Genomic DNA, 14,259 nt, shown 5'->3' on the forward strand with positions numbered 1-14,259 from the left:
CACAAAGCTTTTTATTGACATGAAGAATATCTGATTGAAATGAAAAGAGGAAACAAATAAGAAAACTGGAAGTCTGTCATCTCTAGGAGGAGCAGACCCTGAAGGGTATCTGCACAGCTGGAATCACTGAGAGTAAGAATCTAGTTAATTCATGATTCTGTAGATTTTATGGAAAATGTGCAATATGGGATTGTTCATGAAATGAACTTAAAGAAAAAAAAAAACCTAATGAAAATAAAATGCTGGTTCCACAGTGGGAGCCAGTGGTCCTCATTGCCATTGTGGTCCAGCCTTACAGTCCATGCAGGGGGTGGGGGAAGATGCCAGCTTGAAGGTGGCAAGGCAGCATGAAGGGCAGCAGTTACCTCACCGAGGGCCACCCTGCCTAGCTCCAGCTACATACAAAAATGGTGGCTGCCCCCTCATCCCTCCTACCCCTGCTGGGGCATCTACCTTAATGGACTGTTTTTATTAAGGTAAGCAGAAATTAGCATTTTCTAACTTTTTTGTACAACTGAACGTATAATTTACTTTGTTATATATCGTGAATAAGCACATCCAGGAAATATCTACAGAATTTGTTATTTATACTGCAACAACCTCTAAAAATTGTTTAGTTTCTCCATGATTTAAGTAGACCCCAAATTATAAGCTGTCAAGACAATTAGAAGACATTAACCCTTAAGAACAAGTGGGGGGAAATGAACCTGCAGATAGCAGGAGAAGACACTCAGATCTGCTGCCCAGCTCAAAGCAGACAGACCTCAAGCAGGCATCATCAATACTGCCGAAAGACAACAAGTGGTCCACAATGAGGGCACTATGCTAAGAAGAGTGAACAGGATGTTATGCAACGGACAAGTGGACAGCAGGACAGTTTGGTGCTTTGCAGAAGTGAAGTGAAAAGATATCAGTGCAAGACAAAACATTCCAAAGTAAGCAGAAGAGATTTTCTTACTAGACCTACACCGACATCTTGACACCTTATCAGACACCATTCAACAGATCCTGGAAGACTGAGGCTTCCTTCCAAGAGCAGGAGCAGTAGCTCCCCCAAAAGTGCCTTCCCTCACTGCTCCCACCTCCCAGCCACTCTTGGAAGCACAACTAGCACCCCCTCACCTAATCCCGAATCCCAATTTATTAAAACATGAAAACTTCTTTAATTTACTACCTCTTTCTTTCTTTTAATTTTTTCCCCAAATTTTATTTTATCCTTCAGTGGCTGGCTTCCTTCATTTCACTACCCTTCCCTAATCCCCATTTCCTTTCCACCTCCCATTTTATTACCCACCCCCATCCATCCCATTAACTCTCCCACCTCCTGGCTTCATGTTCTGCCCCCTTCCCAACCTCTCTCTCACACCCCACCTAGTGCAGGGATAGAAATCTGCCCTGGCTCACTAGTGCTCTATTGGCAACTCACAGCTATAGCTGGTCCAGCCCCTGCTTACCAGCCTTCTAGTAGCAGGTCACAGCTGTGCAGGTGGAGAACAGCCAGAGAAGGTTTTTAGTCTTAAGGTGTGACTGCTCCAAACTTGAGCTAGCACTAGCACTAGTGTTTAAGCAGTTCAAAGTGCAGTGTGTAGCAAGGCCCTTAGTATTACATGATATTTGTATTAAAAAGCCTGCTTTACATGGAACTCACAGTTCATAATAGATGATTTAAAAATGGGATTAGCGACAGATCTCAAATTATAGTCATAAATGGGAAGATATAAATGAGGGGGTCTGATTCTTGTGGGGCTCTTAGGAACCTACTCTGGGTCCAACACCAATATTGTGTCTATTGACAATCTGCAGGGTGATATAACATCATTGCTGGCAAAGTTTACAGATGACACACAGCTTTGCAGAGTAGTAAATAACGGAGATAGGTTACTGTCATAGCGATCTGAATTGTCTATTTAAATGGTCACAATCTAACCAAATCTGACTATTATGTATTTTAATAGTCAGATGCAATGTAGTGCATCTGAGAACCAAGAATGCACTCATACCTACAGGAGAAGAGATGCTATCTTGAAAGGCAGTGGCTCAGAAGTACTTCTGAATTATTATGCATGTGAGTTTGAACATGAATGAACTCTCAGTGCTATATTATGGCAAAAAATGTTAATATGATCTTTGGATCTCAAGTACAAGTAGGGAAATAATATCAGCTTTGTGCACAGGATTGATATACATAAAACAATACATCCACTCTTTAAGAACGGGCAGGGTAATAGCTTGAAGGAGAACCATAAAAGTGATCCTTGGCTGGAAACAAGCTGTACAATTCAAGGGATAAAAAAAATGTTATTCAGTGTATCAAAGAGAAGACAGATGAGTTGCTAACTACATACAGGTACTTGCATGTGGAAAAGTTATACAACAAAGGCATTGTTGGAAGATGAATCTGACAAATTAACTTTGAAAGAACACGTAATTTCCTAACTGTAAAGGTAATCAAACATTGGAATCGTTTACCTGGGATCTGGTTGACTCATCATTTGATGTTTTTAAGATGAAGATATATATCTTTTTAAAATATATTTTAATCCAGCTCTTTTCAGAACTGTTGGCATGTGTGTGAAGGAAGGAGTCAGGCTGGATAGTTGTCCCTTCTGGCCTTGGAATATGTTAGTCCCCTTATTCCTCCCCTTCCTTCAAGGGCTGTGGGAGAATTCAATGCCTGATTTGCTCTCAACATGTTCATACTAGTTAAAGCTCTGCAGTAAGAGAATGACTATAAATCAGATCTCATGCTCCTGGGGCTTCAGCTGCTTGCTTACAAGGGTCAGGAAGGAATTCTTTTCCTTAGTGCATAACTGGCTAGAATTTATTTTTCTTTCATTGAAACAGAAATTGGCCTCTGAAACAGCTGCATTCAGACCAGCACAGGGGATGGACTGCAGCTGACGCATGGTACAGAAAATCCATTTTTAGGCCCCCACAACACATTACAAATATTACAGTTAACTGGTTAATTGTGCAATAAATTTATACCAGCCCCACATGCAAACTAATTATCATGCCATAAAAATATCTATGCAGCTATAAAAAGAGGCAACCCAGCTACAAAGTAAGTGCTTTAAAATGTGTAATGATTCTATAGCTGGTTTCTATCCTGCTTTAATTTAAACTTGTGGCATCACCCTTAGATATATGGTGGTTCTTCTCATTCATATACTCAGCATCATGTGAACTGTTAGATTTGGGGTTGGAAAGGAAAATTTTCCCTTAAATCAGAAGGACAGGGATCTTGGCATTTTTAGCTTTCCTTTGCAACATGGTTATAAAAGGCCCTTAGGCACTGATGACACCCTTCTCTCCTGGCCTCTGCTAATGGCATGTATCTTAGCCTGGCCTGGGGTATACATGAGGTCAGAATAGATGTCTTGGTGGTAATTGCTGGCCCTGGGTATGTGAAACTTCTTTGAAAACACCAGTACGTAGGAATTGGCTAATGGCTTCACACTCTCCATTAACCAATTTTGTAACCCAAAACTGCTGATAATAATATGAGACAATAGTATCAGTTTTATATGGAACTGTTGCACAAACTATGTGATGGTTTGTTGTTCAGCAACCATCTACAGACAAACGATGTGATGGTTGTGCAATAACCTTCCAGGAGGAAGGGGTAGATGAGGCTTTCTTCAGACATCTAGTGGAAGCATCAGGTCCTGGTTCTCATGGGGGACTTCAATCACCCTGACATCTGCTGGGAGGGAAATACAGCAGTGTGCAGGAAATCAAGGAAGTTTTTGGAGAGTGTTGGGGACAATTTCCTAGTGCACAGGTGACTGGTAGGGGGAGCATGGGGGGGCATGTGCCCCACCCCCAGGTTTGCGCCGTCCTGAGCAACGCTGATTTGGGGGTCAGTTTTTTTGCCACATGGACTGGTGGGGTGTTGGGGGTGGGGAGGCACTAAACCGCAGCATTGAAGTATAGGAGTGGATATGGCGCTATTGGCCCACCCCTGGGTCTGCTCACAAATTATGCCCCCCCCCAGACTCAGGAGGCATCAGTCACTCCTGCCCTGGTGCAAGTGCTGGAGTGGGTAATTAGGGGCTATGCTCTTCTTGACCTGTTGCACACAAACAGGGAAGAATTGGTGGGGACGGTAGTAGTGGGTGGCAACTTGGCCAGTAGAGACCAAGAGATGATAGAGTTCAGGATCCTGAGGAAAGGAAGGATGGAGAGCAGTAGAGTAAGGACCCTGGACTTCAGAAAAGAAGACTTTGACTCACTCAGGGAACTCATGGCCAGGATCCCCTGGAAACCAGACTCAGGGGGAGAGACCAGGAGAGCTGGCTGTACTTTAGAGAAGCCATACTGAGACTGCAGGAACAAACCATCTCGATGTGCAGGAAGACTAGCAAGCATGGTAGAAGACCAGCTTATCTTATCAGGAAACTCTTCAGTAAACTAAAACACAAAAAGGAAGTTTATAAGATGTGGAAACTTGGACTAATACCTAGGGAAGAATATAAAAGCATTGCTCAGGCATGCAGGGATGAAGTCAGGATGGCCAAAGCACAATTGGTGTTGCAGCTTGCAAGGGATGTGAAAGGCAACAAGAAGGTTTTCAACAAGTATGTTGGTAGCAACAGGAGGATCAGGGAAAGTATTGGTCCCTTACTGAATGGGGAAGGCAACCTTGCGACAGAGGATGCAGAAAAGGCTGAAGTGCTCAATGCCTTTTTCACCTCAATCTTCACAGGCAAAGTCAGCTCCCAGAATACTGCAGTGGGCAGCACAGTTTGAGGAGGAGGTGAGCAGCTCTCTGTGGTGAAAGAACAGGTTAGTGACTACTTAGGAAATCTGGATATGTACAAATCCATGGGGCCAGATGGGATGTACCCAAGGGCACTAAGCGAGTTGGCTAATGTGATTGCAGAGCCATTGGCTATCATCTTTGAAAACTCATGGTGATCAGGAGAGGCCTGGATGATTGGAAAAGAGCAAACATAGTGCCCATATTTAAAAAAAGGAAGAAGGAGTTTCCAGGGAACAACACACTAGTCAGCCTCACCTCAGTCCCTGGAAAAATCATGGAGCAGATGCTCAAGGAATCCATTTCTAAGCACTTGGAGGAGAAGAAGGTGATTAGGAACTGTCAGCATGGATTTACCAGGGGGAAGTCATGCCTGACCAACCTGATTGACTTCTGTGATGAGGTGACTGGCTCTGTGGATGCAGGGAGACTGGTGGATGTGGTGTATCTTGATTTTAGAAAGGCTTTTGATACATTCTCCCACAACATTCTCACAGGCAAGCTAAGGAAGTATGGGCTGGATGAATGGACTGTAAGGTCAACAGAAAATTGGCTGGAGCATCAGGCTCAGAGAGTAGTAATCAATGGCTTGATGTCTAGTTGGCAGCTGGTATCAAGTGGAGTGCCCCAGCGGTTGGCCTTGGGGCCAGTTTTGTTCAATGTCTTCATCAGTGACTTAGAAGATGGCATAGAGTACACCCTCAGCAAGTCTGCACATGACACCAAGCTGGGGGGGAATAGTAGATATGTTGGAGGGTAGGGCTAGGATTGAGTGTGACCTAGACAAATTGGAGGATTGGGCCAAAAGGAATCTCATGAGGTTCAACGAGGATAAGTGCAAAGTCCTGACCTTGGGACAGAAGAATCCCATGCACCAGTACAGGCTGGGGGCTGGCTGGCTGGGCAGCAGCTCTGCAGAAAAGGACCTGGTGGTTAGAGTGGATAATAAGCTGAATGTGAGGCAGCAGTGTGCCCTTGTTGCCAAGAAGGCTAACGGCATCCTGGGCTGTATTGGTAGGTCTGTTGCCAGTGGGTCAAGGCAAGTGGTTACTCCCCTCTATTCAGCAGTGATGAGGCCACATCTGGAGTACTGTGTTCAGTTTTGGGCCCCCCACTACAGAAAGGATATGAACAAATTGGAGAGAGTCCAGAGGAGGGCAACACAAATGGTGAGAGGGCTGGGGGAAACGACTTATGAGGAAAGACTGAGAGAATTGGGCTTATTTAGTCTAGAGAGGAGAAGATGGAGCAGGGATTTAATAGCAGCCTTCAACTACCTGAAGCACGGTTCCAAAAAGGATGGAGCTAGACTGTTCTCAGTGGTGGCAGATGACAGAACAAGAAGCAATGGTTTCAAGTTGCAGCAAGGGAAGTTTAGGTTAGGTATTAGAAAGAATTTTCTCACTAGGAGACTACTAAAATACCCAGAGAGGTAGTGAAACCTCCATCTTTGAAGGTTTTCAAAACCTGGCTACACAAAGCTTTTGCTGGGATGATTTAGTTGGGGATGGTCCTGCTTTGAGCAGGGGTTAGATTAAATGATCTCCTGAGGTCCCTTCCAACCTTAACTTTCTATGATTATATGATTCTATGGTGATTATTGATACTGTAAACTCAGAATTGTATTTATTGTGCACCTTTAATGGTCTCTCTTGCCTTGCTCTCTGCCCACTAGTCCATCTGGGCTAAAAATAATACTTAAATTTCAAATCTCCAAGAAGCCATCATTTTTACAAATGCGATATTAAACTGCCAGATAAATATTTCCTGGTTTCCATTGTGTTCAGAGACTCTGTATGAAGGTTATAGGACACTATAGGACATATCTGCTATTGCCAGAATTCTAGTTTGGAGAACTTGAGACAGTGTTCATATTGTCCTGCTGACCTGCTCCGTTGGGCTTTAGACTAAGCCCACTGAGGGATGGGGGGACTACCAACACTGCTGGCCCACTGAGCAACACTTGCAAAGCCAGCAGGCCAAGGCACTTAAGGGAGCCCACCCCTGCCCCATCCCTGGGACGAACTGTAAGCAAGGCAAAGGCCCCCATGGGGACACTTGCGTGACTATACACAAATGCCAGGAGCCTGGGGAATAAACAGGAGGAACTTGCCCTTCTGCTAACTGCAAATAACTATGATGTCATAGGGATAATGAAAACCTGGTGGGACTCCACCTATGACTGGACGACAGGTATAAATGGCTATAGCCTGTACAGGAGGAATCAAGTGGACAAAAGGAGCGGGGGTGTAGCTCTCTATGTCAAGGAAAGCTACACATCCCTGCAAGCTGACATTGGCACCCACGGTGGATGACTGGAGACCCTCTGGGTTAAAATCCATGGGGAACATAGCACAGGGGATACTACGGTGGGAGTCTACTACAGACCCCCTACCCAGGATCAAGACCTTGACCGGGAGTTTGCCAGGGAATTGGCTCAGGTTGCGTACTTCCAGTGTGTGGTTGTCATGAGAGACTTTAACTACCCAGACATCTCATGGGAGGAGTGCTAGGCCAAATCCAAGCAGTTGCAAAGCTTTCTCTCATGCATGGATGACCTCTATCTGAGTCAGGAGGTATACGGGCCGATGAGAGGTAAAGCGCTGCTCAACCTGGTACTGGCAATCAGCTACCTAATGATCGAAGGGAAGCTGGGTGACAGTGACCACGAGGTGATCACCTTCACCATCGGCCATAAAGCTGGCAAGTCAGTTAGCAATACAGAAGTCTTCATCTTCAGGAAAGATGACTTTGACAAGCTAAGGAGGCTGGTCAGTGAGGCCCTAAAGAGCCACAACCTGAAGACAGGGGAGTTCAGGATGAGTGGTTGCTCTTCAAGGGAGTGATCCTGCATGCGCAAGCGAAGTCCGTCCCATCTTGGAGGAAAGGCAGCAAAAGGGCACAGCAGTTCCCTTGGCTCTCCGGGGAACTGGCAGACCTCCTGTGTCTTAAGGAAGACCTACAAAGGAAGTAGGATAGGATCCACCACCAAGCAGGAATACTGTATGCTGGTCCGGATCTGCAGAGAGCAAACCAGGAAAGCCAAGGCTGTGATGGAACTCCAGCTAGCTACAAATATCAAGGACAATAAAAAGTCCTTTTTTAGGTATGTGGGGAGCCAGAGGAAAAGCAAGGGCAATATTGGACCCCTGCTAAACCAGGTGGGACACCTGACAACTGATGCCCAGGAAAAAGCAAACTTTTTAATGGGTACTTTGCATCAGTTTTTCACCAGTCCTGTGGGACCCCCCCCCTGCCCACTGTGGGACAGGGAGGCCCAGGCAAGGGAGATTCCTTACCCTCCATCAAAGCTGACCTCAAGAAGGAACACCTTGACAGGCTGGATACCTTCAAGTCAGCCGGCCCTGACAGTTTACACCCAAGGGTACACAGGGCTAGCATCATAGCTCAGCCCCTGGCACGGATCTTTGAGAGCTCCTGGCACTCTGGTGAAGTGCCAAAAGATTGGAAGAAGGCCAATGTGGTGCCTATCTTCAAGAAGGGGAGGAAAGTGGATCCAGCAAACTACAAGCCCACCAGCCTGACCTCTATCCTGGGGAAGGTCTTGGAAAAGATTATGAAAGAGCCCATCCTTAATAGACTACCTGATGGCAATATCCTGAGAAATACCCAGCATGGGTTTGTTGTGGGTAGGTCTTGCTTGACCAATCTCATTTCCTTTTATGACTAGGTGACCTATCACCTGGACAGGGGGGAAGAGATTGATGTCATATATCTTGACTTCAAAAAAGCCTTCAATCGGGTATCCCATGATCGCCTCTTGGCAAAACTGGCTAACTGTAGCCTTGACCCCATCACGGTCCGCTGGCTGGGGAATTGGCTCTGTGATTGGATCCAGAGGGTGGTGGTTGATGGAAGTCAATCGTTGTGGTGCTCTGTGACCAGTGGGGTCCCTCAAGGCCCTGTCCTAGGGCCTATACTTTTTAACATCTTCATCAGTGATGTAGATATTGGTATCAGAAGTGAACTGGCTAAGCTTGCCAATGACACCAAACTCTGGGGTAAAGCATCCACACCTGAGGACAGGAAGGAGATCCGGGCAGATCTTGACAGGCTCATGAAATGGGCGGATGAGAACCTGATGGTGTTTAACACCAAAAAATGCAAGGTTCTCCACCTTGGGAAGAAAAACTCACAGCATGCTTATAGGCCTGGCAATGCTACGCTGGTTAGCACTACAGATGAGAGGGACTTGGGGGTCAAAGTTTCTAGGGTCAGAAGGGACACGAGTAGATCATCTAGTCCGACCCCCTGCCATGGCAGGAAAGAATACTGGGGTCAAACGACCCCAGCAAGGTGTTCATCTAACCTCCTCTTAAAGACCCCAGGGTAGGAGCCAGCACCACTTCTCAATCTCATGATTGACCACAAGATGAACATGAGCCTTCAATGTCACGCTGCAGCTAGTAAAGTGAGCAAAATGCTGGCTTGCATTCATAGATGCTTGTCAAGCAAATCGCAGGACGTCATTCTCACCTTGTACTCGGCCTTGGTGAGGCCGCAGCTGGAGTACTGCATCCAGTTTTGGGCCCCACAATTCAAAAAGGATATGGAGAAACTTGAGAGGGTGCAGAGGAGAGCCATGTACATGATCTAGGTCAGGAAAGCAGACCTTATGATGAGAGGCTGAGAGCCATGGGACTCTTCATCCTGGAAAAGTGCAGGTTCAGGGGTGATCTGGTGGCCACCTATAAGTTCATCAGGAGTGCTCACCAGGATCTGGGGGAATGACTGTTCACCACAGTGCCCCAAGGGATGACAAGATCGAACGGTCATAAACTGTTCTGCAACTGATTCAGACTGGATACAAGGAAGAACTTTACTGTTCAAGCCCCCAAGGTTTGGAATAGACTGTTGCCAGAGGTGGTTCAAGTGCCTACTTTGAACGCCTTCAAGACATGCTTGAATGTTTATCTTGCTGGGATCCTATGATCCCTGCCGACTTCCTGTCTCTGGGGCAGGGAGCTGGACTTGATGATACTCCGGGGTCCCTTCCAGCCCATATATCTATGAAATCTATGAAATATTAGGTGTTTCTGAAACAGAGCTATTTTGCCATGTATAATGCTTTCTAGTCTGTCTACTTGGGGACATTTTGCACTGCTATTTATCAAAGTTTAGGGATAGTGGGGTCCACAACTTTGTAAGCTATGGCACAAGGATGGTATTTTAGTTCTGTGTTTGAACCCAGCATAAGGGGGCCCTGATCCACTTCTGGGGCTCCTAGGAACTAATGCAGTACAAATTAAATAATAATAATAATGAGAATTATTCCAGGGCACAATTACTTATTTTTACATAGTTTGTCAAACAGTAAGAGGCTTCCTTATGTCCCAAAATGAACTGAGATCCAGTGAGAGAAATCCCTCCTTACATTTTATCAGAAAAAAATGTTGAGCATGGAAGCATGTTTGACTGTCAAATGACATTCCCTGACATCTGCCAGAAATATGTATATATGGCTGTTTTGTCATTTAAGTTTGCTATTACTAGTGAAAAGAGTGTTGGGAATATCTCAGTGAAGGGCAAAGAATGGGAAAAGGTCGCACCACTTATTTGCCTTACAGCAGCGATGTTAAACTCCCAGCTTCTTGGTCAGATTCAGACTGCAGGGCTCCTTTTAAGCTGGATCAGGACCTATGTCCAGTGGCGGAGAGAACAGTAATAATGATGGGACTAGCAGAGGCAGGGAGCCATATGGGTTAATGCTTTCCCCTCCACTGCCAGCATGCATCACCAGCAGATCTCTGTACACTGGGATTTGCTGGTAGTCTCCATCCCTGCTTGTTCTGCCCCCAAATTCCCAGCTTCTTCAGGAAACCTATAAGCTGTACCTTTGACGCCTCTGCCAGTGATTCCAGATAGCCCAAATTATACTGGGTATTTTATAAAATACTCTCATTCCTCATCTGTCTCATATGCCTGTTATGATCATGTTTGCATGATATAATCATAGAAAATTAGGGTTGGAAGGGCCCTCAGGAGGTCATTTAGTCCAACCTTTTGCAATATCCCCAGCTAGATCATCCTAGCTAAGGCTTTGTCTAGCCTGGTCTTAAAAACCTTCAAGGATGGAGAGTCCACAACCTTTCTGGGTAACCTGCTCCTGTGCTTTACTACCCTCTTTGTGAGAGTTTTTCCCATATGTCTAACCTAAACTTTCCTTGCAGTCTTCTCTTTTCCACACTAAATAATTTCCCTCAACCTCTCCTCACAAGTCACTTGCCTCAGCCCCCTAACCACTTTTGTTGCCATACATAAAACTATATTAACCCCCACCCCCAAATCTTTAGTGAAGATGGAAAGTCAAGTACTCAAAAAGTTAATAAATACCAGAAAATTCTGTGCAACCTTAATTCAACTCTCATCCATATGGTAGTCTAATTACATGGTTTCCACCCCCAGGACTCCTGCCTCATTCAGTGCACAGGGTAGACCTGTGCTGGGGTTGAATTAGGCTTGTATAATTATTTAGATTTGTTTATAGATTTTTCTGCCTCATTTGTAGCAGACACTGAAAATGTACAATAAAGGAGGCAAGAGATTGCAAGAAGAGATAAGAGGGCCTTGTAGTTATGTTAGTTCAGTGCTTGCTTTCCATCCTGTCTTAGTGTCCCTTCTGTTTGGATTCCTTGCTGCCATTTCTTTGCCCAGCTAGTTCCAGTTATGCATTTGATCCCAACTCTTCTGCTTTCAGCTCCTTCCCTTCATCCCATCGCTTCTAAGATCCTATGTTCTCTCCCATCTTTTGTTTCTGAGACCCAGCCCCCATTTCCCTCCTTGTCTTCCATCTGTCTCCTTGCCCAACCTATCCCATTGGCTCCCAAAAGGCTACTGCCTTTTTCTATAGACAGAATCATAACACAGGGCTAGTTTGACAAGGCTGTAACTAAAAAGCGCATCTTCTAAGAGGAAGTGTCAGTCAATCTTACTACTAGGTAGTGCTACTTGCCTCAAGTATAATATTCTGGTTACATTCAGCAGTGTTTTTATTTTTTTTAAAAAGCAAGCCTGATGAATTCAAACCATCTTTTGCAGCTGATATTAAAGTATCGCAGCATTAAGGAATAGAGATGTTTTCACTCGCATCAAATTTAAATCTTAAAGACTGCCTGCTGTTCCCAGTTTAAGAGTTGGTAACCTGTTAGGAGAAGTTATTTCGGTCGTAATTTCCCACTGGCTTCATTGGAGGCAGGCTTAAGCAGTCATCCAGACCTAGAATAAGGATCTGCATTACCTTCTGGTTTTAGTGGGGGTTGGTAGTACTTGGTTTACAGCAGAAGTGTGTTCAAGATGGACAACTTCTGCATAAAGAGTTCTTTAGGATAGTTTTTTCTTTTCTGCTGGTCTCAATGAAAATGACATTCTAAACCCTCTTTAATTTGGGCATCTGCTTTTGCTGTTTTATTTAACCATCTCTCCTACTCCCTAGGTCTGTGGGTGGTCACTGTATTGTTGCCTGGGCTGCTGGGACATGCACTTGCAATCAAAACCATGTCAGTTGATCTGCAGGAACTGGTTACCAATGGATACTCAGAAAGAAGTATGCTTTTCCCCTCACTTAAATCAGATTCTTTGGTGCTGTAATGTGTCTACTCTTGCAAGCTTTTAGGGCATGGTCCCTGGACGGCAGCACTACACATTTGTATCACAGCAGCACAAAGTTGTCCTGCTGGGTGGCCTGAGAAACAGATGTCTAACTCTTATTTTAAGGCCAGATTCCAATACCTTCATTATTTTGCATAGCAGCTTACTACATTAGTGCTCCTATTGATATCATTGGGAATATTTATGCAGTCAGATATTTTTCAGTGAGTGTCAGAGTATTGGAATCTGGCCATTAGGAGGGTTTAAGATAATGAATACATGCATTTCTTTCAATTCCTATAACAGCAGTGTACTTAAAGTAATTTCTCCCATACCAGGTTTGAAAGAAACAGTTGATAGCCTAAGATTGATTTTATTAACTCTAATGTAGCTGTTGACAAATGAATGAAGCAGGGATTAAATAAATGCCTTCCACACTGCGCCTGAGGGTGCAAAGTAGACTACAATTAGATTTATATGTGAAGAAAAATGTTCCCAGAGCCCAAAGCTATGTCTGCCCTATCTTTGAACATCACAGAACTGAGCAATTTAGTGTAAAATTACACCTGGCAAGCACCATAATTTAACAATCAGAAAGTAAAAAGTATAAACTGAAAACTGTCTTTAGGGACACAGAAACTAATTGATCCCATTTACAAGGGCAGAAGCTGAAAAATAAAAGGATTTAAGTATGGTTTCACTGATTTTGCCAATTGATATGTTGCTTCTCAACTCTTTTTTTTCTTCAGGCACTGGCACATGAAACCTCAATAAGAAACTGTATGTGAAAAATTTGGATACCCTTATTCACTCCAAGACCCTGTGATGGTCACTCCCTAATGAAGGAATAAGCCTTTTCACTGTTTCAGAAACAAATTCAACTCCAGCTTTTAAAAAGGTGAATAGGGCCTGTTAATTATGCAGCAGTTAATCATATCAGTTTAAGAAACAAAGTTACAGAAGCAGTTTAATATCATTTCTAAAATTACAGAGCTCTTATATGACAGTTACGTACCATGTTTCAAAAGAAAACTAGTAAGGCTGTCAAAAATGATTTAGCTATCGGATAAAAGGGGAGTTTATTTTGTTCAAAAGTCTTAGGGAGGAAAGTTACATCCTGTTTATATGTAGATCAAGTTATGTTTAAATAGCTGCTGTGCTGCTTTTGCCTCTATCTAAACAGAAGTGCTCAGGTTTTAATATTCAGCATTTGGAAAGTTTCACAGGAAACATTAACCATATAGAATAAATACCTGATTGAACATGCCAAACTAATTAGCTGAGGAAGAACATTTCTGGTGTAGAAGTACATTTTCTGTTATTGCCAAAAAATAAAGATCCCAAAACAGTTTGGTCCTAAGACTTCGCTCTCATTTAATCAAATTATCAGTTAAAAAAAACCCTTGAAAACTCCATTAGCTCTTTAGCGTATAAACTTAAGTCAAACAGGAAAAAAAAATGCAGAAAATAGAAGAGGCAGAGTTAAGCTAAAGATGTGCCACGGTACTACTCCTCGGTGTCTTACCTGTAACAAACTTAGCAACTTGTGCAGTGCTGTAGTTTGAGAAGTCAAGAAATTCTCTTTGATACTTACAGTCTTTAAATACGAGGGCAGGGTCTCTATGAGGCAGTACTTGGGCAATTATATGTTGCAGAGATTCCAAGGTTCTGTCCATCTTGGGTCTGCTTTTCCAGAGTGCACCCAAAAAGTGTCCTCATGCCTGAATTATTCCAGTCCTGTGCTGAATGTGTGCAGTACATTGATGCACTGGACTTCTAAAGGATCTCTTAACATCTGCCACTCAGACATTTCCCAGAATCGAAAGAACCTTCAGGGGGTCCTCCTCCCCGGATCGCTTATCTTTGTTGTATGCTGAGCTAATTAGTTG

General features: G+C 44.0%; 1 protein-coding gene across 3 annotated transcripts in view; it reads right to left on the reverse strand.

Moving 5' to 3' along the window:
* Positions 1 to 14,259, reverse strand: part of LIX1 (limb and CNS expressed 1) — a 61,898-nt gene extending 47,639 nt beyond the window's left edge. The window contains exon 1 of one of the 3 annotated variants that reach the window (XM_090038322.1): positions 13,965 to 14,259. In XM_090038322.1, the coding sequence (XP_089894448.1) occupies positions 13,965 to 14,046 (82 nt within the window). In that variant the 5' untranslated portion in view covers positions 14,047 to 14,259. The remainder of the gene's footprint in view (positions 1 to 13,964) is intronic. The other 2 variants (XM_090038321.1, XM_090038320.1) reach the window with 2 other exon arrangements.

This window comes from Crocodylus siamensis, chromosome 3 (genome assembly GCF_052110815.1).
Source record: "Crocodylus siamensis isolate JL-2025a chromosome 3, ASM5211081v1, whole genome shotgun sequence".
Lineage (NCBI taxonomy): Eukaryota > Metazoa > Chordata > Crocodylia > Crocodylidae > Crocodylus > Crocodylus siamensis.